Source organism: Suncus etruscus, chromosome 9 (assembly GCF_024139225.1).
Source record: "Suncus etruscus isolate mSunEtr1 chromosome 9, mSunEtr1.pri.cur, whole genome shotgun sequence".
NCBI lineage: Eukaryota > Metazoa > Chordata > Mammalia > Eulipotyphla > Soricidae > Suncus > Suncus etruscus.
Window position 1 is genome coordinate 36165353 of NC_064856.1, and position 25648 is coordinate 36191000.

Genomic DNA, 25648 nt, shown 5'->3' on the forward strand with positions numbered 1-25648 from the left:
TAGTATAGTTTGAAGTTTTGGAAAGTGAAGCCTCCCATCTTCTGTTTTCCAAGGATTGTTTTGGCTTCAAGAAATAAAAGAGGACACAAGGAAACAGAAACATATACATTGCTCATGGATTGGGATAATTAAAATAATTAAAAAGGCAATACTTCCCAAAACATAATACAGATTTAATACAATACCTAAAGTAAACCCAGACACTTTTCAAAGAAATAGATAAAACATTCCGGAAATTTATATGAAACAATAAACCTCTCTGAAGAACTCAGTATAGAGCTTTCTAATGTTTTCTCTTTAAGCCTGTATACCTATGTACTTCCCTTTTGGCATTGTTTTTGCATTGTTCCATAGAATCTAATAGTTTGAGTCATCATTTTCATTTGGTAAAGAAATATTTTAATCTTATTTAAATTCACAATTGATCTATTAGTTATTTAACATTATTCTGATGAGCTACCAAATGTTGAACTATTTCCCACTTTTCCTTTAGTTTTTAACTTTAGTTTCATGTCTGATATGATATGGTCTGATAAAAAACTTAATATAATTTCTAGTCTTATGGATATTCCAATTGTATCCAAGCATGAGATCAGTATTGTGGAATGTCTCATTTGTACTATATAATATGCATATTTACTTTTAGGGAATATTCAATTGTAGACATGTCTATTAATATCAGTTTTTCTAATTACTCCTTTAGGGATCTAGTTTTACTATTGATCTATCTGTTTGATCAACCAGTTCTGGCAGTGGCTGTGTATTTTTAGTGAGAGCCAAGTTGTTGCCTTTCTAATTGCAAAGACCTCTTGTTCTGGCACAGTTGGTCATATTGTTCATTCAGTAGCTGTTGCCTTCTTTAATTTTGCATTAGAATTCTACTTGAAGTCACACTGGCCATATATTCTTCTTCTTACTCTTAAATTTATCATATTATAAAAAGAATATATCCTTTTAAAAAGTTAGAATTAATTTGAATTCTACATGCCCCCTTTCCATAAAATGTAAAGCATAACATTTCATTACTGGGTTTCTTTATTTGCTCAAACAGTTCTATCAAAAGTTGATTAATCATATTTACTTTAAATGTCTCAGACCAGACCTCTTTTAACTTTTAGATTGCATTCTTGATATTATCCTATTAAGTATCATTAACATCTTAAATATATAAAAATAAATTCCTAGTATTTCTCTTTAGTAAATGATAGTGATAATTTGAATAAAATTGATTATCAAAGATTTGCTCATCAAAACTACCAATCTTCTAATTATTTCTTTCTATATTTATTAGTATATAGCTTCCAATTTTCAAACTATGATTAGTTTTGTTTAAATAAGGATCTCCAATGTCTCTCAATGTCACTATGTACCTACAATATTACTGAGAAAGATTTGTAATCCATTTTGGTCAAAATACAAATTATTTACATTAAAAATAAAATAAAATAAGGATCTCATATTGCAATAGAGAGGATCCAGATCCACATTTGGTGATACTCAGATGATGATTAGTTGCTGGGAGTTTTGTAGTCCTCAGTATCAAACATAAAACCTTTTTTACATATGCCAAAATTATGTTTTTTTTCTTGTTAAGTTCTGTTGTATATCTTCGATATTAACCCTTTTTCTGATGGATATTGGGTAAATAGTTTCTCCCATTTTATGGGTAGCCTTTGAATTCTAGTTACTATTTTCTATAAGGTGCAGAAGTTTCTCAACTTATTATATAGTACCATTTGATTATCTCTGCTTCCATTTGTTTGGACAGTGGTGTTTCTTCCTCAAGGATACCTTCAGTATTAATATCATGGAGTGTTTTACCTCTGTATTCTTCTATATACTTTATGATTTCATGTCCGATATCAAGTCTTTAATCCATTTCGATTTGACCTCTCTGCATAAAAGTCAGAGTTGCCTTTTTGCATGTGGTTGACTCACATGTTGGTCCCAACACTTATCAAAAAGACTTTCCTTGCTCTGTTTTGTGTTTATTGCCCTTTATCAAAGATTAAATGATTCTATGTCTGGGGACTTTCTCTGAATACTCAGGTCTATTTCATTGATCTGGGATCTGTCTTTATTTCAATATCATGCTGTTTTAATAACTATTGCTTTATAGTACAATTAAATTTGGAGAAAGTGATGTCTCTCATCTTCGTTTTCCTAAGGGTTGCTTTATCTATTAGTGAGTGTTTATTGTTCGAAATGAATTTCAAGAGTGTTTGATCCACTTTGAAGAAAGAATATTATGGGTATTTTGGAGAAATTGCATTAAATATTTACAATTCTATGGGGAGTATTGTAATTTTAATGATATTAATCCTTTCAAACCATGAAGAATATGTATCTCCATTTTCTTGTGTCTTCTTTTATTTCTTTAAATAGTGTTTTGTAGTTTTCTTTGTATAGGTCCTACACTTGTTCAGTTAAGTTGACTTCAACTTTTTGAGTATCTGTAGCACTGATGTGGTAGTACTGCATTTCTATTTCCCTGTAGCTTGTTTCCAGGGCACTTATAAGCCATCACTAGCGCTCTGTATCTCTTTATACTTTTAAAGTATGTAAGAGATGAACATTTAAAACTCTCTAATATAAAAAAAACTTACTATGTTTGTGTCTTTTTTGCATAATCAGTCAAAGTTTAAAGATCAACTGATTATGTAATAATTTAATTTTTATGGTAAATTTATTTGAAAGTTTAGATACATCTTAAAATCTATAGAAAAAATAGAAGATGTTTATGTGCAGCAGAAATTTGAATTCCTGAATACCATTTCCTAATTCTGCTTAATAGTACCAATGCCACACTTTGCTCTTGGTCATTTATTACAGAGCTCTTATTTATGAGGCTTCCCAAAGTAAGGCACTGTGATTTAGAATATTGTGGGTGGTAGAGTTCCATGCATACAGTCTTCTAATACTACACCTTCCTCAAAAGTGTCAGCTTGCTCTTAAAGAGCTTGTAACCAACTTCTCACACATCACTTGATAAACTCAATTCTTTAGGTCAATTTTACAGGTTCTATTGTATTTGGTCATTTGATGTTTTGTACTAAATTTTTATATCACACATATGATATAAATCATTCTTTACTTGTCTCTTTACTTTTCACTGACTTTACTCAGAATAATACTCACTGGCTTCATCATGAAGTAGAAAATTCCATACTTTCATCTTTTATTTATTGCTGAGTAGAATTTCATTGTATTATTCCATATACCACATTTATTTTTATCTCTTTATCTATTCTTGGAAATGATTTCTAAAGTAAGCTAAATGATCAGTATTTGAGGGTGACAAAATACTAATTTAGAAAACCTCAAATTCCTTAAAAAATAAAACCTCCAGAAATAAGAAGGTTCTGCAATAATATGGCAACAGCAAATTAACTTAACAAAAGTTATTGCAGATTTATACAAATAAATATACAGAACTAAAGAAATGGAATAACACAAAAGGAAATGAAAATCTTCATTTCATTGATCAAAATGTTTCATATAATTAAAATGACAATCCTTTCCTAGACACTACACATTATTTTATGTACTTTTCTAGAAAAACATATATTATATTGTTTAAAGGTATTTAACAAATATGGTTATAATTTGTATGGATCAATAAAATTCCAATATAATTAAAGCATTCCTACGAAAAAGTTTATGAAAAGAATTTCCTTCTTCAGCCTTAAATTATACCATAAATTGATAATGATTGACATACATAACTGGGTAAAGACAGACTCAGACCAATTGAATTGAAAATCAAAGACAGAACTAAATATGATCCTCTTAGTCCCATCAAGAGTTATCACTGAAATATAGGGTCAAGAGTAAGTCCTGAATGTAGTACTGTTTGGCACAAAAAATAAAACATCAAAAACTAAAGATAAAGAAGTCTGAATTCAGTGCAAAAGAAATAATAAAGCCTAAAAAGAAAGCCTGCAGACTAGGATAAATATATATTCTCTCCAAATATGTGATAATTAAGATATATATTTAAAATACTTACAAAACATAAAAACTACCATATAACAAACTGCAACAAAAGGATAGAAGATCTGAGTAGATATATTCTTAATAAAGACAGATGGCCAATGATTATATGAAACTATAAAATATACAAATTGGGGTTAGGCCACACTTAGAATGCTTAGAGTTCAGTCCTTGGCTGTCTTCAGACAGCAGTCCTTGTGCTACTTGGAGGACCATATGGGTGTTGAGTAGAAAAGAGAGGTCCCTACCTGTAGTACTATCACTCTGGCCCTAAAATTGCACTAAAAATATTTTAGTGCAGTCATCATTGCATGCCATTGCTTTGGGGAATCTATGAAGAAGGAAACTAGGCTAAAGTACCCTCAGTACTTGCTGTAGGATTTTTAGTTTATTTTTAAGAACTTGTATAAAAAAACTAATGAAATAATAACCCTAAGATCTATAGAAATTTTGGGAAAATAATAAAATTAAATTAACTGGCACATAGGAATCTGAGGTTTCTTACTTTAATTCTTTCAAATGTTTTGGTATAGTTCTGATAGTTTTTCATGATAAAAATTTGGAAATGGTTAAAAGTGGGATGCATGAATCTCTCTAACAAGCTCATTTGCTAAAAGTAGCCTAAAAAAGTACATTGTGCTTCTTTTTTGGAATAAAACTATTCATTAATGTTGAAAGAAATCTATTTTTTTCACTATCTAGGCTAGGTTGCATTTGTGATGCTAGAGCACATGCTTTAGATGTTTAAAGTTTTTAATTTCATACCTGATACCCATATACTTCCCCAAGCCCAACACTGAGACCATGGGCATTATCGAGTTTGTCCCAAACAATAGCAGTCACAAAATGAAATAAAAACTCAACGTCATATTATGCTACTTAGTATTGTTTTGAGATCTTAAGACCCTTGTAGCATCCAAAGGTTCATAAATAAAATATTATGTAAGAACAACCAGTTAGTCAGTATACTCCCACTACTAAAAAGAAAAAAAAATACCGCATATCTTTTAAAATGTTGTTTATGATATATTTGGCAGGATAATGATTATATGTGGGTAGAACAGCAGTTAGCTTCCATTATAATTATGTGGGCTTTGAATAGCTTTTGATAAAAAAAAAAAGAGGGAAAAAAAACCCCACTGAGACAGGCCTAGTGAATGTACTCATTAACCTTAATAGAATCAGGTAGAGAAAAGAGAGGACCATTTTTGAGTGGTGAAGCTGTTCAGCTTTTCAGTCATTTTATAAAGTGCATCTCATAGACTATTTCTCCAATTAAAAGTAAATATAGATAACTGAAAATAACTTAATTTTTGTCTACTAAAGTCTCATATTTAATAAGTCATATTGTACATTTTGTTGCATGCTTATGATTTATAAAGCATTAAAGTAAATGTAAGGATGAAATATGAAAATATTAAAAATAAAATAGCAAATGCACTTAAATTTAATACAGCAGAAAAGATCATATCTCTGTAAAAGAAGAAATCTTATTCTATAGCTATTTATGTTATATTTTACAACTAGAATATTAGTTAACCAATGTTCTTTTCACTGAATAATGGAATAAACATCATAGCATTTTTTTTCAAGCAGTGAAGGCTATCAAGCTCAGCAACATTTGAGAAAGTTTTTGGCAAATACATTCAATCTAGCCTATCTATACATCATATGATGGATGGATTGGATTTATCAGATCAGTAAACAACCACAGAAATTTAAGAGATAACACTCTACAGAGGGAAGAGAAAATTTAGAGCAATGACAATTAGATATCTCTGAAGAATGTGAATCCATGTGCTATAATTCCAATACATAACCTATGTTGTTAGCAATACCAATATTGCCATAACAAGCAAGACTAAAAGCCATACTGTATTATGTATGACTATATTTTGGGTTTGGGCCACAATCATCATTGCTTAGGGCTCTGTGCTTAGGCATCACTCCTAGTGGTATTTAAGTGACAATGTGAGGTGCAGGTTGATTGCATAAAAGGCAAGTGACCTAATTTTTGTATTATTTCAGTTTCCTGAGGAAAATATAATGACTGCTAAATTCAAAAATAGTCATTCTGATGTCTTCATTTTGTTAGTTCTTTATTAATTCCTTCTAAACATTTAAAAATATAATTATGTTATTCATCCATGGCAGATGCCTTCCCAAGAGCTCCGTGGAGTTATTGCAAATAACGTTATAACATGAGATTTAGTCATTGTATGTGATTAATCTTCCATGTGAATAGCTCATGTATATGAGAATTAAAATATTGGAAAATTCCAGAATGTTAATTAAGGGCATCAAAAATTAATCTCAAGGAGACTTAATAGGAATTTGGTTTTCAGTAAGTGACTGTCCAGTCACTGAATCTACAAATCTGAATTTTAATATTTTAAATCATTGAGCAAAAAATGAGAGATTATAAATTCTAATAGAAATAAGAGAAAAAATCCTTAGGTCTTGAAGACAGAAGTGTTCATTCAAGCAAGCTAACTTAGCCTATTGATAAAACTAGCTAGAATGAATGTACAATTTGAATTCGTAGAAGACACATTTAAAATGTTATTGAATCAATGAATTGGAATGAGTAGCAAATAGACATTGTTACACAAAAAATCATCTGTGCAGTTCACTGCAATATGAATGTAACTGGAAAATATGTTAAATAAAACAAGCCGGAGGACAAACACAGAATAAACTAACTTATATGTGGTATGGAGGATAATAGCATGAGGTAATGCAATGTATTAAAAAGGGAAAGCTTGGGTTAATCATAATCCCATATCACAGAGAGAAGAAGGACAGCAAAGGATAGAAAGTAAGGGGTGAAGTAAGAGATAAGTGGAAGCAACAGGGAGCAGGCTAGCCATATATCCAAACTACAGAATCATCAACACTGAAAAAATGAAATCAGCACTTTAACAACCAAACTTCAAATTGTGCCTGTTTGCAGGCTGAGGTGCTTAAATAAAGATATTTTAGAAAAAATAAAAATAGGGGCCGAAGCAGTAGCGCTAGAGGTAAGGCATTCAATCCCCCGGCATTCCACAGGGTCCCCCTAAGCCAGAGGGATTTCTGAATGCATAACCAGGAGTAACCCCTGAGCCTCAATGAGTGTGGCCCAAAAACAAACAAACAAACAAACAAACAAAAAATCACCAACAACAAAAAGAAGTTAAAAAAATTAAAGCTCAATTCAAATCTTATCTTTGTATATAAGGTCAATCATTTACTAATCTCTTCTTCCATTGCATTCAATCCACACCTATTGTACTAATTATTTACTTCAGGTTGTTTAGATATATCTGTCCTCTCTCATTTCCTCATAACTCATGACCTTATAATATAAAGTCAACAACCTGCCTAGCTGAAAATTTTCCCATTTTTGATACAATCTTGGTTCATCTGATATGATAAATAGCACTTTTTTTTACAATATTTATTGATCTGCTTGTCTTCAGGAAAATCATATATATATTTCTCTTTAAAATAAGAGTAAGCCATGTAATAAAATAGAACATTCCAACTTTGGAGCTGAACACCTCAAAAAAAAAGCATAATTTTATTTTATTCTTGTTTCCTTTTGATGAGATCAGCCATTTCTTGAAAGAAAATCACTCTAGGACTGTAACTCAGAATTAATTTTACATGAAACATTTAAGAAACACCTGCAGTAAATGTGAAAGCTTGAATTAGAAATAAACTTGTTTTCTATTACTGAGTCATTAAGATTAAATATTAACACAATCATTAAGTTTGACATGTATATATTTTGTGTATGTTGAACAAAATTTGAAATGTTATATAAATATAGAAATAAATTTTAGCTGGAATATTGGATCAATTTTATTATAACTTAAAATATTCCAAAAGCAAAATAATTAAGGTGTAATAGTTGCTAATAGTACAAGATAAAGCAGAGGTTTTTAAAAAATAGAAGAGATTGCAGAGAAGATATTGAATAACTGGTAATATAATCATGAAAGTGCAATTAAATTTTTCTAGAAGAACAATGTCCTTAAATATGTTTGTAGGAAAGATTTAAAAGAATTTCATGCAATTTCTGAGAAGGTATTTTAAGAAAAGAAACCATATGTACAAAGACTTCTCTTTTTGTCAAGAAAAATGAATAAATTTAAATGTCTTTATGTTTTACATATTAAAATACTGTTTCTATAGTCTAAGAATGTAAATGACTAAAATAACATATAATTTAAAAATAAAAGTATATTCAAAATTGAATCATAGTAATGTTCTAGAAACGTGAACCAAATATCAAACATTACTTTATTCTAGTCTCCTCATTCAACCTCATCTAAGACTGCAAACATCAAAAGATTAAATTATTTTTGCTGAATTCTGTTTATTCAAATGACCATGAACATAACATGAATGTGTTTTATTACTGTATATATACTTTAGTGATTAAGTGATTTTTCAAATACAGAATCCATAAATAATATGATTTTATATAAAAAGCTGAAGGAAAATGAAGGAATGAAATGTTAATATATGAAGAAAATGCCGATTAGTAATAATAAATAAAAATGGATGAATGAATACATAAAATAATGATAGAATATCAATGAAATTTTATAGAATATCATAGTTTTAAAATCTTAGCTTATATACCCTTTTCCCTGATTTGGTTTAAAATATGTTATCCAAAATATTAAAATATTACCAGACGCTCAATAATTATTAGAAAGAAGCAAGCTGAAAGACTTTTTATTTCACTACTATTTCATTTGGTTTACAAATTTTTAGTTCTTACTTAGAAAAAAACCTATAGTAATAATACAAATCCTAAATGATCCTAAATCAATATAGTAGCATATAACTTAACCAGAATAAACAACATATAATATACTTTCTTGAAACACATAGCAGATGTTTTGCAGTGAGTTTAGATAAAATAATACTGTTTAAATGTCTAAAGAATAAAAAGGAACGGGGGGGGGGGGGGCGAATGTCTGCCACAGAAGCAGGAACAAGAGTGGGCGGGGGAAAACTTGGGGACACTGATCTTTGGTGGCTGGCAGTGTGTACTGATGAAGGCCGTTGTACATTGTATGACATGAAATTTAATCCTAAATCATTGAATTTCATGACACTCAATCATGAAAAACTATGTGACTATGTGACTGTATGTGACTGTATGTCATGGTGACTCATGATTTATTTAGAAAAATAATACTGTTTACTCACACATATATATTTAATTTTTTATTTAAACCATTGTGATTTACAAAATTATTCATAATTGGTTTTTAAACATATAATGAATTCAGGACCAATCTTACCACTAGATTCACCAATCCACCAATCCACCAATATTCCAAGAGTTCGTTCCATGCCATCACTCTTCCTCCCAGCCTGCCATCAGAACAGGCACCTTTTAAAGATTAGTTGTTAATATTTGTGTCTCATGATTTCATTGTTGTTGACTTTGGCTTAGATATTCAATTTTTTCCCTTTCTTTTTTTTTTTTTTTTTTTTTTTTGGTTTTTGGGCCACACCCAGTGACGCTCAGGGGTTACTCCTGGCTATGTGCTCAGAAGTCGCTCCTGGCTTGGGGGACCATATGGGACGCCGGGGGATCGAACCGCGGTCCGTCCTAGGCTAGCGCAGGCAAGGCAGGCACCTTACCTCCAGCGCCACCGCCCGGCCCCAATTTTTTCCCTTTCTTATCACCAATAATGCACCTGAGATCCCTTAGTCTCTGTCTCCAGTTATTCCATATATGTCTTTCTCATCTCACCCAATTTCTTTCCTTCTCACTAAATACTGAGGCCTAGGTATCTGCATTTAATGACCATTTATTGCATTTCTTCATGCAGTTACTCTAAATACCACATATAAGTGATTTTATCCTGTATCTATCCTTCTTCTGGCTTACTTCATGTAGCATAATATCTTTTAGTTCCATTCACATTGGAGTGAATCACATGATGGCAACATTCCTTACAGTTATATGTATGTGTGTGTGTGTGTGTGTGTGTATGTACCACATCTTCATAAGCTGTTTATGTTTTTAACATGATAGATTCCACCTCAGCTGTGCACTGGGAGCTGCAATGAATAGTAGACCACATATAGTTTTATCTTCTGTTTGCAGTTTGTATATATTCAAACTCACAGCTGATTTTATTTTGCTGTTGAATGGGAGTATCTGGAACAATTCTTGTAAACTTTCAATTCTAACTTAAATGTTGCTAGTAAAACATCTTTTGTTAAATTTTTTTGGAGCTTCTTCCTAACCAATGCTAGGAGTTACAGAGGCTACTCCCAGAAATACTTGTCCTAGGACCAGACTATGATTCAGTGCTAGGATCCTAAGATATGGTGGCTCTATGAATAGGGTACAGAGCTCAATTGATGCCAGAAGAGCCGTGTAGGGTCACTTGTGAAAAACAAGTGCATCTGACCTTGTGTCTTTGCAAAGTTCTTAAATTTCTAGAAGAGAGGTCTCGTGGATGGGCCAGGCCAGGGGTGGCAGAGTGGAAAAGGTAAGAAACACAAGAGTAAAAGATACTGGCACTAATATTTAACTTTGGGAGTGGGGGGGGGCATCAGCAGTACTCAGGGGTTATTCCTGGCTCTGCGCTCACAAATCACTCCTGGCAGGCTTAGGGGACTATATGGGATTTCGGGGATCGAGCTCATGTCTGTCCTGGGTCAGAAGCTTGCAAAGCAAATGCCCTTCTGCTATGCTACCACTCTGGCCCACAGCACTGGCATTTAAAATAAAAATCATACCTGCAAAGAAAGTTTATGAAGACAAGTGTTTGACAACCCTCTTTTAATTCAATGAATTTTCCAGGATAAATTGAACCTATTACAATGTTACACTTCTTATGTAATATTCATAATCATGGTTTACATAAGAGCAAGCTAGCATTAACAAAAGGAGCAATTTAAATTCCCACTTCCTTGAAGAATGGGGCTCTGCTGACAAAAAGAGCTTCCTGTCCCATTTGCAGTACGCCCATGCATCTCTCCAGTGCCAATGAGACCCACACTCTCATATCAGTGATATAATAAACCCTACAAAACACAGAGAGAAAATGTAGCAAACAAGCCCACTGAATTTCAACTTGTCAGCTTTAAATAAAATCTACTAGAGCTGAAAATGAGAAACTTGAAGGAAGATAATGTGTGAAGTAACCAAATTCAATAGTTAAACATATATATATACATATATATTTGTATGGATGTGTATTACATTCCTTTTATCTGAAAAATATCTTCCACATATTTTTGAAACATCAGCATGTATATTTTTTGATGAAATGCATTATTAGTCTGGAGATTTTAAAGTAATCCTTTATTCTTCAAACACCCTCCACCCACTATATCTTAGGAAATAACTTGTTATCTCAAGCCTCTATGATAGCTTAATGAATAATAGATGGCCCTGGAACTCTTTATTCAAAGCTGATATGGCAGAGCATGCTGTAAGAAAAAGTGTGTTATTGTATGTATTTTAATGATTTAGGTAATATCTTCTCAGCACAAATTTTAAAAGCAAATTACTAAATTAGTGTTCCGTCTGCCTGAAAAGAACAAAAATGCATTGAAGAGGAATATTAAAAAGAACTTGAGGGCCCGGAGAGATAGCACAGCGGTGTTTGCCTTGCAAGCAGCCGATCCAGGACCAAAGGTGGTTGGTTCAAATCCCGGTGTCCCATATGGTCCCCTGTGCCTGCCAGGAGCTATTTCTGAGCAGACAGCCAGGAGTAACCCCTGAGCAATGCTGGGTGTGGCCCAAAAACCAAAAAAAAAAAAAAAAAAAAAAGAACTTGACATTCTGACAAATAGAAGTATAAAATGAATTTAAAAAACAGGGCTGGAGAGATAGCACAGTGGGAGGGTGTTTGCCTTGCATGCAGCCTATCCAGGACTGATGGTGGTTTGAATCCCGGCATCTCATATGGTCCCCTGTGCCTACTGGGAGCAATTTCAGAATACAGAGCCGGGAGTAACCCCAGAGCACCGTCGGTTGTGACAAAAAAAAAAAAAAAAAAAAAAGACTGCTAATCAAAATCACTCATATTTTCTTCAATTTCTACTCTTCACTTACCCAGTATCTCAACACTTTCGAGGTGTTAATTCAGGAAAATATATCCTGTTCCTCTACTCATGTTCTCCAAATCATTTCCTTTTTCTTTGCTAATTTTTTGACTTTAATAAAGTTTCTATTGATTTCATTTATACTGAAAGATGATTTGTATTTGTTATATATACAACAAACTTTCTATTTCAAAAGGAGCAGGCATGGGGAAAGTCAATTTTTATACTGCCTTGAAAAATTTCCACATTTCATGTTTTTCATGGCTGTCATTTCCCCATGTATTTTCCAAATAAGTTAGGACTTTTTTTTATTACTTTATTATACTATCTCATGTTATCATAATGTGAATTCTCTTATTTCAAATTAATAAAAATTCCTAGATCTATTTGAGTGAGTATATATAAGATTGTGACATTGAAGAATATGGTGTTCCCTTGCCACATTGAACGAGCCACTGTTAAGTGCTATCAACCAATCCAATATAAATCGTGACTTCACATGTACCTTTTTAACATATTGGTGAAATGTGAAAAAATATCAATTTTCAACGAGGTGATTTTAAAAACTCTCATAAGACAACATATAAAAGAATTACCATAATCAATTACATTTTTCTTTCTTCAATTTATAAAAATATAAACAAAAATGTCCTGGGATAGTTTAATTAATGCCGGGCATATTTAAGAAATAATTTTAATATTATTTTCACATTATCAATGAAAAACATCTCATAAAATCAACATGACCTAGAAACTAAACATTCCATAAATAACCTGGCAGCATATCAGTAGGCTTCCATGTACTTACTGTATTTAACAATAAGTAAGATCCTATGAGGAATTAGGCTTACTCTAAAGTCAAGGTAAGTGACGTTGGTGTCTTCTAGCACTCTTGAACTCAACATTTCCATCAGTTTTTTTTTTTTACTTTTTATTTGATAAACTGTTTTCTCAGTGTAATCACATATGTATAAACTAGGTTACACAATGATATGAATAAATATTAACTAAATAAACTTTTCAAAAGGAAAATAAAAATAATCCTTTGTTCAGAAGACCTTTATTCTAAGCTGAGTGGGGGACTTATTTTTTTCACAGTGACGGCTGGGCTGACAGGTATGATGTGACAGATGGATATCAGCAAGAAGCTGTTGGTGGCATCACAATCAAGCTCCAATCGCCTGATGTCAAGTGGTTTGATGATTATTATCTGAAACTCCGGCCAGAAACAAACCTTCGAAATCCTTGGTTTCAAGAATTTTGGCAACATCGCTTTCAATGCCGGCTGGAAGGGTTTGCCCAGGAAAACAGCAAATACAACAAGACTTGCAATAGTAAGCAGATCAATTGTTTAATTATGACTGATAATGCTAAGACCTACTTCAGTTTAAGTAAACTACACCATGTGTAGAAAAAGGAAATTGCTCCAGAGGAAGACTAATGTAAACAATAGTTGGTATTTTTATCTCCAGTGATATAAAGATTTTATTCTTTTTGAAAAAAATATATCTGAACATACATATACTTGATTCAGAGAAATTGATTATCTATATATAACTCAAGAAATTTGCACTGTGCTGAAATATAATTAATTTCACACTAGAGTGGAACTATTCTTGACACTCTTTAAGACAAGAACTACATTCTGTTTATTTCAATCATCTTTATCAACTCTCAGTAGTAGGCAGATAAGGATGTTTTATTTCTGTGGGTTGAATAAGTGAATGTTGAAGGATAAAGTCAATTCCTATCATCATTGATAAATCACAGAGCATGAAAAGTTTTCTTCATGTTCTGGAGGACATTGATTTAGAAGAGTGACTCATACATTGTGCTTTTATAAATATTACTAATTATTCAAATATTATATTGAGTGTAAGTATATCAACTTGGAAAAGAATTGGGATCTTTCTCAGGAGATTTTGTTTCTGGTATGGCCAATAGACATGCAAACAAAAATTACCAATAAAGTCTTGGGTGTACGGTTTGACAAAGGGTTTGGTATATTTGTTGCATAAAGAAGAGGAGTTTTGGTTTCAATAATTACATATTTATATGAATATACATCAATGACAGAAAAATTTAATTTTTTATTAAAATAAATAAATTAGTATGGGTCTTGTTGAAATTGAATCCCATATCTGTAACAGAAACTTCATATTCATTTGCATAGCAGTAAAAGATGTTGTTGCCTTCATTTGTCTGAAATGAAGCATAGTTGGTATTTTACAAAACATCAAATGTTTAATTACATCTTTTGTTTTTCTGAAAATATCATAATAAGTTATATTATGGCTTAAGTTTTATCATTTTGAAATGTCATACATTAAAATTTTTATTTGTTATTGCTTTATATCTAGTATATTTTTTATCAACACTGTAAGTTGTACTCATATTATTCTGAAGAATAAGTCATTTCCAGTTTTTGGCTCTTACAAATAATGTTGTGATTAACATCAATGCATGTATTTTGGATCTCATACAGGTTGCATTTTTTTTTTCATCTTTAGTAGATTATGTTACAAAGGTGTATAATCAAACTCAAGTTATTTCCCAACCTCTCTAACAGCTAGGTGTGTAATGGTATTTGTGTGGGTAGGTATATTTATTTGCTAAAGGGTTGGGGGTGTTTGCTCTGTGGCTGTTACATCATTTTTCTCAATTTGTCGCATATGACATTTTAGACCTCTGCAAAAACATTATTTTTCTGGCTTCTAGAATATGACTCCCTCAGATGTTTCATTACCTCTCTAACTATTCCATTTTGCATTGTTACATTTCCTCTTGTTCACATAAATATCTTCCTTTAATTTCCCTTTATTTCAGGCACTTCCTTTAAATTGTTTTAATGTCATTATTCATTTTCCAAAGGTAATAATAAAATATAATGCCCTTCAAAATTTGGCTTTTTAATGTTGCTCCAACCTATCTGAAGAAAAAAAAAGTTTTACCACAACTATTTATTTTATGCTACTCAGTGAATATATAATAAACTCTATTTCCAAGCCCCCTAATGATTAAATGAAGCTTTAGGTATTTAGTTGAGTCATTGACACTGGTATATGGATAGAAGTAAAGTTCAATATTTTTAGCTTAACACCACTTTTCAAATATTCCAATTTTTTTTATTTTCTTTTTAGCCTATCTAACTATCTGAATTATAAAACATGTACTTTAAAATTTTAAACTTTTGAGGCCGAAGTGATAGGGAATTTGCCTTGCATGTGGCCAACCTGGGACAGACTTGAATTCAGTGCCCTGCATCCTATATAGTTTCTCCTAGCCTGCCAGGAGCAAATTTCTGAGTGCAGAGCCAGGAGTAACCCTGAAGGCCACTGGGTATATCTCAACCTCTATTTAAAAAAATACCTTTTTATTTCTATTGAAATTCTGTAGTTTAAAATGCTATTATAGTGGTTTTTCATGTACATAATTCCAATGTTACATCCATCTCCACTTTAAACTCTTCCTCTATGAAGTACCTTAACTTAACTCCTTCCTCCAAACATTCCCCTCACCCAATTCAATTGTGTAGATAAGTTCTTCCATTATTTTGCCTTTTGTCCTTTGGTGACACAGACTTCTTTTCAATTGACATGAAAACATATTTATCTCATTATCATGATTTATGACTGTATACTATTTTATTAGCCACAGTGTAGGACATCCAGTATATTACTTGAAAAATTTGTGATAAAACCTAATCATAATCACAGAAAGCTTTTTCAAAAAGACCTCTACCTTATTTTTTGGTTTTGTTTTTGTAAAAAAAATACTTATTTCCCATGGCATTTTTTAAAATCTGAAATGTTTCTTCTAGTAAACTGTTTTTATGGCATTTTTCTATATATATCTTAGATATAAAATTACTTTCCATGAAAATATCTTTTCTGTTGGTTTCTCTTGGAAAAGTCACATTTGTGTAGTTTTGGTTCTGTAACCTTTGCCATGAAAAGCTTTTCCAAATTGATATATACCTTTGACATTACATAAAGACTATTTCTAGGGCTGGAGAGGTAGCATGGAGGTAAAGCATTTGCCATGCATGCAGGACCGTGGTTCTAATCCCAGCATCCCATATGAGCCTGCCAGGAGAGATTTCTGAGGGTACCAGGAGTAATACTTGAGCGCTGCCGGGTGTGACCCAAAAACAAAAACAAACAAACAAAAGACTCTTGATTTCTGGGTCATGGAAGATTCTGCCTAGGTTTTCCTTATTGGCTTCACATAACAACAAAGAGATAAAATGCAATATGAAAGTTCTGAGAGTAATTTATATAAAGTATTCTTATTTCATCATATATTTTATTGATTTATAATTAACAATAAATAGTATGTTTTTTCAAATTATTCATATTCACATGTCTTTATTATACACCAATTATACCACTAATGCTTTAGGGTCATCAAATCAAAAATAACCCTCTAACCCCTCCTTTTCTCTGCCTCTCATAATGACAATAGTTTCATCTACATTCAAAGCTTGATTTGTTTATTTCCAGTTCACCTGCTTTAATTATTCATATTCTATTTTTGAATAAAAGCATCTGGTAATTAATTGCCTTTCAAACTTTCTTTGTTTACTTAGCATAATAATCAGTATTAATCCATTTTCCCCCAAAGACAGTTTTTTTCCCATTTTTAAGAGTAATGTTTTATTGAGTTTACCACAGCTTCTTTATCCAGTGATCTGATGATGGACACTTGGATTGATTATATGTTTTACCTATTGCAAATAAAGTTCTTATGAACACAGTTATATACCTAGTCTTTCCAATTAGAGTTTTTATGTTCTTTATAAAAATAACTGGGAGTAGTACTTTATGATCATATGCTATTTCCAAATTTTAGTTTATAAGGAATCTTCATATTGTTTTTCTCATAAGCTGCCAGAGACTAAACCATAATATGGAATTCGGCAGGACAAGCTAGTCTGTGTGGCCTGAATACGGAACCTAAGGCATTAGCTATTAACTAGCCCAAAGCTCAAAGAAATACCACAGTATCCTATCAGTCACACATTCCAGGAAGATTGAGACATCTTTGAAGCTTCACTAGCTTAGAGTGGGACGGTTCCTGTGTAAAGATAGCATGTAAAGATTACCCACAGGATGCTCCCTGTAGAGATTGTCTTTAACACAGGCTGTTCCATCCTGCCTTCGCTCCACCCCCTGTAAAAACGTGCTTAAAAGGAGTCTTTTGATATTCAATTAACGGAAGCTTGACAAGCCTCTTGTTGCTTGGTTTCCTTCTTTCCCCCCATTCTCTTTTCAGGCTGGGACCCCTCTACACCCGCAAATAACCTGTCCTGCGGGCCAGGACAATAAGCCACATCAGTTTGTATAAGATTGTATCAGTGTACAAAATTTCATTTCTCCAAAAATTTGCCAACACTTTAGTGAACTATTCTTTAGTGAACTATTTTTGATATAGATCATTTTCCAAGGTGTAAGGTAATATTTTATATGTGGTTTTAAATGTTTATTTTCCCATTAATAATAATGGTAAATCGTTTTTATGTACTCATTGACTATATATTCTAAGTGAAGTGTTCATTGTTTTTATTGGTTTCCATGATTTTGAGTTGTTGAGATGTTTAGGTTTATATATTTCGAATAGTAATCCCTTGCGAAATTTAATTAAATCTTTTTAGAAATATTTTATTTGTTACAATTTATGTAGTTATAATAACGCTAAATTTTATGGTATTAAAAATTACCTCACTTCATCAATGTGATAACACTTCTTAGCATCCGTCCCCAAAGAACAAACCATTAATTTGAAAGGATACATGCAAATATACATTCACTGAAGTACTTGATAAAATAGCCAGAATATGAAAACAATCTAAATTTCTAACTATGGATCAACAATTGTGGTATTGGGATAGAGAACTAGAACAGCGGTAAGGCACTTATCTTAAATGCAGCTGACTTAGGTTCAATCCCTGACACTACATATGATCCTGAGCAATTTTCTGAGTAATCTGTAAAAGCAGAACTAGGATTAATACACAAACACAGCTAAATGTATATGTAATATATTTATTTACAAACAGAATACTATACATCTTTAAGAAAAAATGAAATTATAAAGTTTATGCTACATGGATAGAATTGGAAAATATCATGTTAGGTGAAAAAAAGTTTAAAGAAGTACAAATATTAGACAATATCAATCACTGTGGCAAAGCCAAAACAAGAGAATAGATAGTATTTAACAATGACAAACTATGAGTATAGAGATATAAAACCAAGTACCAAACATAGGTGGGAGAGTGCAGGGTTAAGGCCACAGTAAAAGAAACATATAAGGGATGTGAGCACTTTGATATAATCTGATTTCTTTTCTTTCCTTTTCTTTTCTGTTCTATTCTTTTCTTTTATCTTCTTTTATTTTCTTTTTGGTTTTTGGACCATACCCGGTGAGGCTCAGGAGGGGTTACTCCTGGCTATACACTCAGACATCGCTCCTGACTTGGGAGACCATCTGGGATGCCAGGGTTCAAACCCATGTCCATCCCGGGTTAACACATGCAAGGCAAACACCCTACCACTTTGCTATTGCTTGGCCCCAATAACCTGGTTTCTTAAACAGTGGGTGCTAACCATATGTTTCTATATTTCTGGTGTCTTAAAAATTTGACAACAGTAAAATATTTTGAATGTACAGCCAAAAATTTAATTCAAAGTCAACTCTAATGAAAAAGAGTTATTTCTGGCACACTATCTATGTTGCATTTCTTAGATCAAAAGAAGTTGTACTTTTATTATGCTAAATGAAATAAGTCAGAGGGAGAGAGATAGACATAGAATGTTGCACTGATGAAGGGAGTATTATGTTTATGACTGAAACCCAACTACAATTATGCTTGTAATCATGGTGCTTAAATAAAGATTTTATTAAAAAAAAAAAAAGAAGCTGTGAATAGACAGTTTAAGATGTTCAGGTCTAGAATTAGAATTAGCATTATACATAGATAACTGGGCAGAGGAAAGTTCTAGCTAAATAGAAAGTTTGAAAGAAACATCAAGCCAAGTACAGAAAAAATAGTACAGATAAATTAGTAAAGATAAATTAATTTTAGAAATGTGATTTTTAAAATCTTGATGTAAAAATCAATGTGACTTGTAATAGCATAATGTTAATGGCAAACCAATTGATAATAGAGTACAATTTTCCAAGTATAATTCATTTTTCTTTAGACTTTAAAATTCTAGTGATTACCTAATAAAGTTTTACTTAGTGTCTTGAATTTATGATTAGACTACTGGTAAGTAACAATAACAATAATACAACAATAACAAATTCATGTAACAGCAATCTTAATTAAGAACAATAGCCATCAGCATACCTATGACTACTAGACTTTTATAAAGTAATTATAAGAATCATGAAGACAGTTGACAGGGAAATAATACAGAGGAAAAAAAAAGAAGCAAGTTTATAGGCCACTTTTAAAATATGCATGTAAATAAATTTAAACATGTGTGTTCCATGCACACACATACCTCAATGAGTAAAAGGGTTAAATGTGATAAAAGGAAAACTGATATACAGAATTTATTGTAGATGAATATGTAATAGCATAAATGATGTAAGTAAAAATATATATGTAGGGGGGGGTAGCAGTGGCGCAGCAGTAGGGCATTAGCCTTGCAAGCGGCTAACCTAGGACTGACTTCGGTTCAATCCCCAGGTGTCCCATATGGTCCCCCAAGCCAGGAGTGATTTCTGAGCACATAGCCAGGAGTTACCCCTGAGCGTCCCCGGGTGTGGCCCAAAAACAAAACAAAACAAAACAAAACAAAAAAAGGAAAAAAAAGAAATATATGTAATGTCTTGTTTTAGTAGTTTTCATGAATATTGAGTCAGGAGAAAATTCATGGCACCACCAAGTGTGGCACCCCAAATGAAAAAGGGATAAAGATTACAGACTAAATAGACATATTTACTAAAATAAAAACTCATTCAATTACTTAATAGACATAGTTTTGCTTGTTGGCTTGTTTGTTTTTATTGTTTTTTGGGAAACACCCGGCAGTTGCCAGGGGTTACTCCTGGCTCTGAGCTCAGAAATCGCTCCCAGCAGGACCAGGGACCATATAGGATGCCGGGATTCGAACCACTGTTGGTCCTGGGTCCACTGCTTGCAAGGCAAATACTCTACCACTGTGTGATCTCTTCGGCCCCAAAAAATGTTTTAAAAGAAAAATTTACAAAGCATATAGTGATAGTCTTAATAGAACAATTAGACATGAGTAATAAACAGGAAAAATCCAGTCACCGTTAATAAAATACAGATGTTTTTCTTTATATTCTAGTCTAGAAACATTTTACATTTGTACACATAATAGAAATCAATGTGTACCATAGCATTATACAACCTATACAAGAAAATTAAAATAAAAATATTGAAGTGACTATAAGTATGTGGTGCAACTTGAATCTTCATACATTTGAATAAAATTTTAAATAAAATATATAATTTACACATACATTTATAATTCATAAATTATAACTTACATCTTTGGAAAACCTCTGTATAAGTTAAACCAAATATTTGCTTAGTTTATTACCTCATATCTAATGTAGGTATTTATCTAAAGTGGATTTAAATATATGCCTGTCAGAATATATGCTACTTAATGCTTACAAAATTTTGTTTATATTGGTTAAAACTATAAATAACATGAATGTCTATATATAAGACATTTAGGTTGATATTTTGCCTTATATCTTTACAAATGAATACTGAATCTTACACTATTTACATATATAGTAAGTGATGAATTTTGAAAGAAATACAGCAGATAAAAATTGTAAATATTATATTATTCCATTCCATTAAATAATCTATACACCAAAGTAAAATTAATGAACACTAAAAGAATATATATCATTTACTGTGATTAAGTTTGAGAAAACATCATGTATCATTGTTTCAATGATAGTTGCAGGTGTGTGTATGTATTTGTGTATGCATTGTGTGTGTAGAAGAGAGAAAATATCAAAGATATTTAATTCACATTGCCTTTTTCCCTCATTTACTGTTTCTTATACTTTCTCTATTATTTCTACATATCACCCCTAATGAAATTATCCACTATCAAATATGTCGGACACATAATAAAATTCCCTTCCATAAAAATATAGGTGAATTTCTTTGTGTGTGTTTCTTTATGAGGTTTTAAAAAAATAATTTGAAAATAATACTGCATTGGATTTAGTTAGCTTTGATTTTGTTAAGAATTTTTTCCCAATGTCCATCAGGGAGTTTTTCCTGAAATTTTATTTCTAGAAATGTCTCTGTCTTCTTTGAGTATTAATGTAATATTAGCTTCATAGAAGTTGTAAAGAAAGATTCTTATATCTTTGATGTTCCAGAAAAACTTAAGGAATAATGGCATTAAATATTTCTTATGGTTTGATAAAAATCACCAGTGAAATCAAATGGACCAAGATTTTTCTTGGGAGATTAATTACTATTGCAGTGAACTTACTTGTGATTGCCTTGACTTTCTATTTCTTTCTTGCTCAGGTTTAGATGATTACATGACACTAAGAATCTACCCATTTCTTCTTGGTTCTCCAGTTTAAAAACATAATGTTGTTCATTGTAGTAAATATATTTTTAGTTACTGAAGGATTTGTTGAAATTTCTAACTTTTCATCTGTGGTCCTATTTATTTGAAAATTTTCTTTTTTTTTTCCTTAAGACTTTAGGTAAAGCTTTATCTATGTTTTTCATTCTTTCAAGAACTAACTTCTGGTATATTGATTTGACAAATTACTGTCTTGTTTTCTATGTTAATTTCTGCTCCCTTTTTTTAGTATTTCCCTATTTACTAAACTGTGGATTTGTTTTCTGTATTTTCTCCAGACTTCTATGTGTATTTAGGTTAATTTGGACTTTTTCTCCCTTCTTTCTTTTTGGGTGGGGGGGTTTGGGTCACATCTGGCAGGCTTGGGAGACGATATAAGATGCTGGGATTCGGGCCCGGAGAGATAGCACAGTGGCGTTTGCCTTGCAAGCAGCCGATCTAGGACCAAAGGTGGTTGGTTCGAATCCCGGTGTCCCATATGGTCCCCCGTGCCTGCCAGGAGCTATTTCTGAGCAGACAGCCAGGAGTAACCCCTGAGCACTGCCGGGTGTGGCCCAAAAACCAAAAAAAAAAGTTTAAAAAAAAAATTAAAAAAAAAAAAAAAAAAGATGCTGGGATTCGAAACATTGTCCTTCTCCATGCAAAGCAAACACCTTACCGCTGTGCTGTCTCTCCAGCCCCTTTCTCCTTTCTTTTTTTTTTTTTTTTTTCATGGTTACCACTTTTTTTTTTTTTTCATGACTTTCTCCTTTCTTAATGTAACTTTGCTTGGCTATGAATTTACCCTGTATTACAGCTTTTGCTGTATTCCATGGATTCTGACAACTTGTATTTTTATTGTCAGTAGTTTCATTCAGTTGTTGTTTTCTATGCTTTGCTTAGCTTTCATGTGTTGGAAATTTTCTCCATATTCTTTCTGTAGTTTATTTACATGGCACTTTCATATTCTTATTTTGTAAAATTTATATGTTTGCAAGTTATATATCTTTTTATTATGCCTTCAAATGAGACTTCTCTTCAAGAACTTTTCATGTTTCCTAGAAAATAAATAGTGTGTATTTTTGTTTTAGGAGATGAAGAGGCCTGTGTATATTCAACAATCTTATTTTTTTTAGATCCTCAGTTAGGGATTTTGTCCATTACTGATATTTCATATGGTTTGTCTGTTTAGTGGTAATAGTGGAGTATTGAAGTCTTCCACTACTATTGTGTTTTCATAACATATTTCTTTTTGTTTGTTACTGTAAGTTTTATTTAACTTTTCAAGGCCGTATTTGTTGCAGAAATGTTGATAATGATATTTTATGATTTATTGTTCCCTTAACTACTAAGTAGTGTCTACCACTAAGTATTGTCTTTATTTTTTTGATACTTCATGCTACATAACCTAAGTATGGACATTCTAGAATATTTTTCCCATTGACTTGAATGATTATTTTCCATCTTTTTACTCTGAATCCATATTTTTCCTAGAGTTTAGCTATGTTCCTGAGGCAGCTCATGGGTGATTTTTCTTTCCTGATTCATCCAGCTAATCTATGCCATTTTATAAATTTATTCCACTCACTCTGTGAGACATTGATATATGATATATAGAACTAGTTTCCTATTTTGTGTGTGTAAACTAGTTTTCTCCCCAATAGTTTGGTTTTTATAGGCGGCCTTTCAGATTGCTAAAACTACAATGCTAATCATAATACTCTCTTTGCTTTGTTATCCTAAACTTTAAATATGCTAGAAACAATTAGTTTAGAAGATCCCAATCTTAGATATTCTTGAGACAAAGGAAGGATAGTCAGAACTAGAAGCAGCTTGAAAGTTGTTCTGTGAGGATGAGTAATCAAATTTTATTTCACTTTTGGTTTTCTTAAGTGAACATAAAATATGAATTATTTTGTAAAAGTTTTCATAAAATAGCATGTGGATCAAACAAAACTTATCTAAATGGAATATTCAATATGAAGGTTTTAATTTTGCACCATCTAAACTAGACTATTTTCCCCCTAAAGTCTCAGGTCTCTCATACCTTTTATAATTTTGAATTACTATAAAAGTCTTATTTCCTTTTCTTAGCAACTATTAAGCTTCAAATTTCTGAATCTCTGAAGACTTAAATGGCTTGTTTTGAGCTCCGTAAAATTCGATTGTAATCATAAAATTGAAGATTTCAATTCTCCTAGTCCTTTTAAAACCACCTGATGTAATTAAACAGTAGTAAAATTGAGATGAAATATTAAGTGTTTTAAACCAAGAGTTCAGTTTGAAGAACAGCCATCCTTCTGGCTCCCTTTATTCTCTATAGGCCTCTTTGAAGCAAATTTAAACTGACAGTACCTGGTTATTTGAGTTGGCACAAATCTCAACTATGTTGGGCCTGCCCCCAAGAAATAAAACTCCAAATCCTTGAACAAAGTAAATATTGCTGAATTAAGTCCAGTTCTTTAGTGCAGTAACTTGCCAACTAATTAACAAATCCTCTTTGCCAGTGTTTAGTGAATAAGAAGAGGAATCTAGATAAAATGAACCACTATGTTGTGCATTCAGGATATAAAATTTACTTGATAAACGTAAACTTATGGTCCCCATAAATATAACTAAGCTAGAACCTTTCACAATGTTTTTAGAGTAGCAATATCATATCTCTCATATTAGTATCATAAGTATAACTATATCTTATATGTAGTGGCTTCATGAATATAACAAATAACTTAAAGTTTGAATTATTAATTACTTACTAAAAAGCTAATGAATCAGAATTTCTAGGACTAAAAATTCTATAAAAATAAAATTGGATATAATTCTGATTTCCAATAAGGCATTTAAGAAGACCTGTCTTAAACAAAACAGAGTAATGAGTTAAAACAAGAGACATAAGTTCTGATAAAAATGGTGGAAAGTTTATTGCTATCCAGGATTTCACAGTCTCTTGACTCCTGGCTTCATCTCATGATTATAAACATTCAAATGTGATGCTAAAGTATTTTTAATATCTTAAGAGAGGAAAAATTCTGGTTAGTTTTAAACTGAGAATTCTACCTGTAATTTATGGTCTGAATATCATGTTCTGGGCCATTTTGAAAGACTGTCCAATGTTGTGTTTATCACACATGTGCTTCATTGAATAGTTAGTTTTAATATTATGTTTATTAAATCCTGTAGCTAATTCTCAACTCTGGAATACTAGGATCAAATTCATGACTAAAAATTACATAGGGATGTGTAAATAATATCATATTTTTCTCCATACATGGAAAGAAAAAGACCATAGTACATTTGTTTAGAGATAAATGACAACAAAGCTATTTAAACAATATAAAGAAAAAGAACAGAAAAAAGAAAATTTATAAAGAAAAACAGTAGGGTAGCAAGCACATTTTTGAAATTAGATATCTCAAATGAAGTCATTAATAGAGTAGCAAAATATTTAGTAAGCTCTTGTCTGCTGTCCATTCAGTTAAATTGGTGTTTTCCTGACAACAACAAACAAAGGAAGTTGTCCAGAAATTCAAATCACTATTACTGATACTTCTGCTTTTGTGAGTGTATTCTCAGCTGCCAGACCTCCTGAAAGAAGGAGGATCTCAGGCGAGAGTGCCTGCACTAGCTCCAGTAAGCTGTGGAATATCAGCTTAAATACTAAAATACCTGAAGTTTGGTCAGATTAGTGTTCCCCAAAGAAAATCATAGAAGGGTGGTGAGGCAGGGCCATCAAAAAATCCGACATTTTAACAATTTATTTATAAGCCATGTATCACATAGTTGAAGAGGATAGCTAGATAAAATATAAATCTACATATATAATGCATGTATGTGATTCTGAGCATAGAGCCCAGGGTCTTGAACATGCAAGACATAAACTTGCCCAACTTCCATAATATCAATATAGGATAAATATTTTAAAATAAAAACTTTAGTGAATCACCATGAGATATATTTACAAAGTTATTCATGCTTGCATTTTATTCATACAATGTCTA

The 25648-nt window shown here is 31.8% G+C and overlaps 1 protein-coding gene across 2 annotated transcripts in view; it reads left to right on the top strand.

Moving 5' to 3' along the window:
* Positions 1-25648, top strand: part of GRM5 (glutamate metabotropic receptor 5) — a 483470-nt gene that overhangs the window by 321194 nt on the left and 136628 nt on the right. For both annotated transcript variants that reach the window (XM_049781307.1, XM_049781308.1), the window contains exon 4: positions 13165-13400. In XM_049781307.1, the coding sequence (XP_049637264.1) occupies positions 13165-13400 (236 nt within the window). The remainder of the gene's footprint in view (positions 1-13164; positions 13401-25648) is intronic.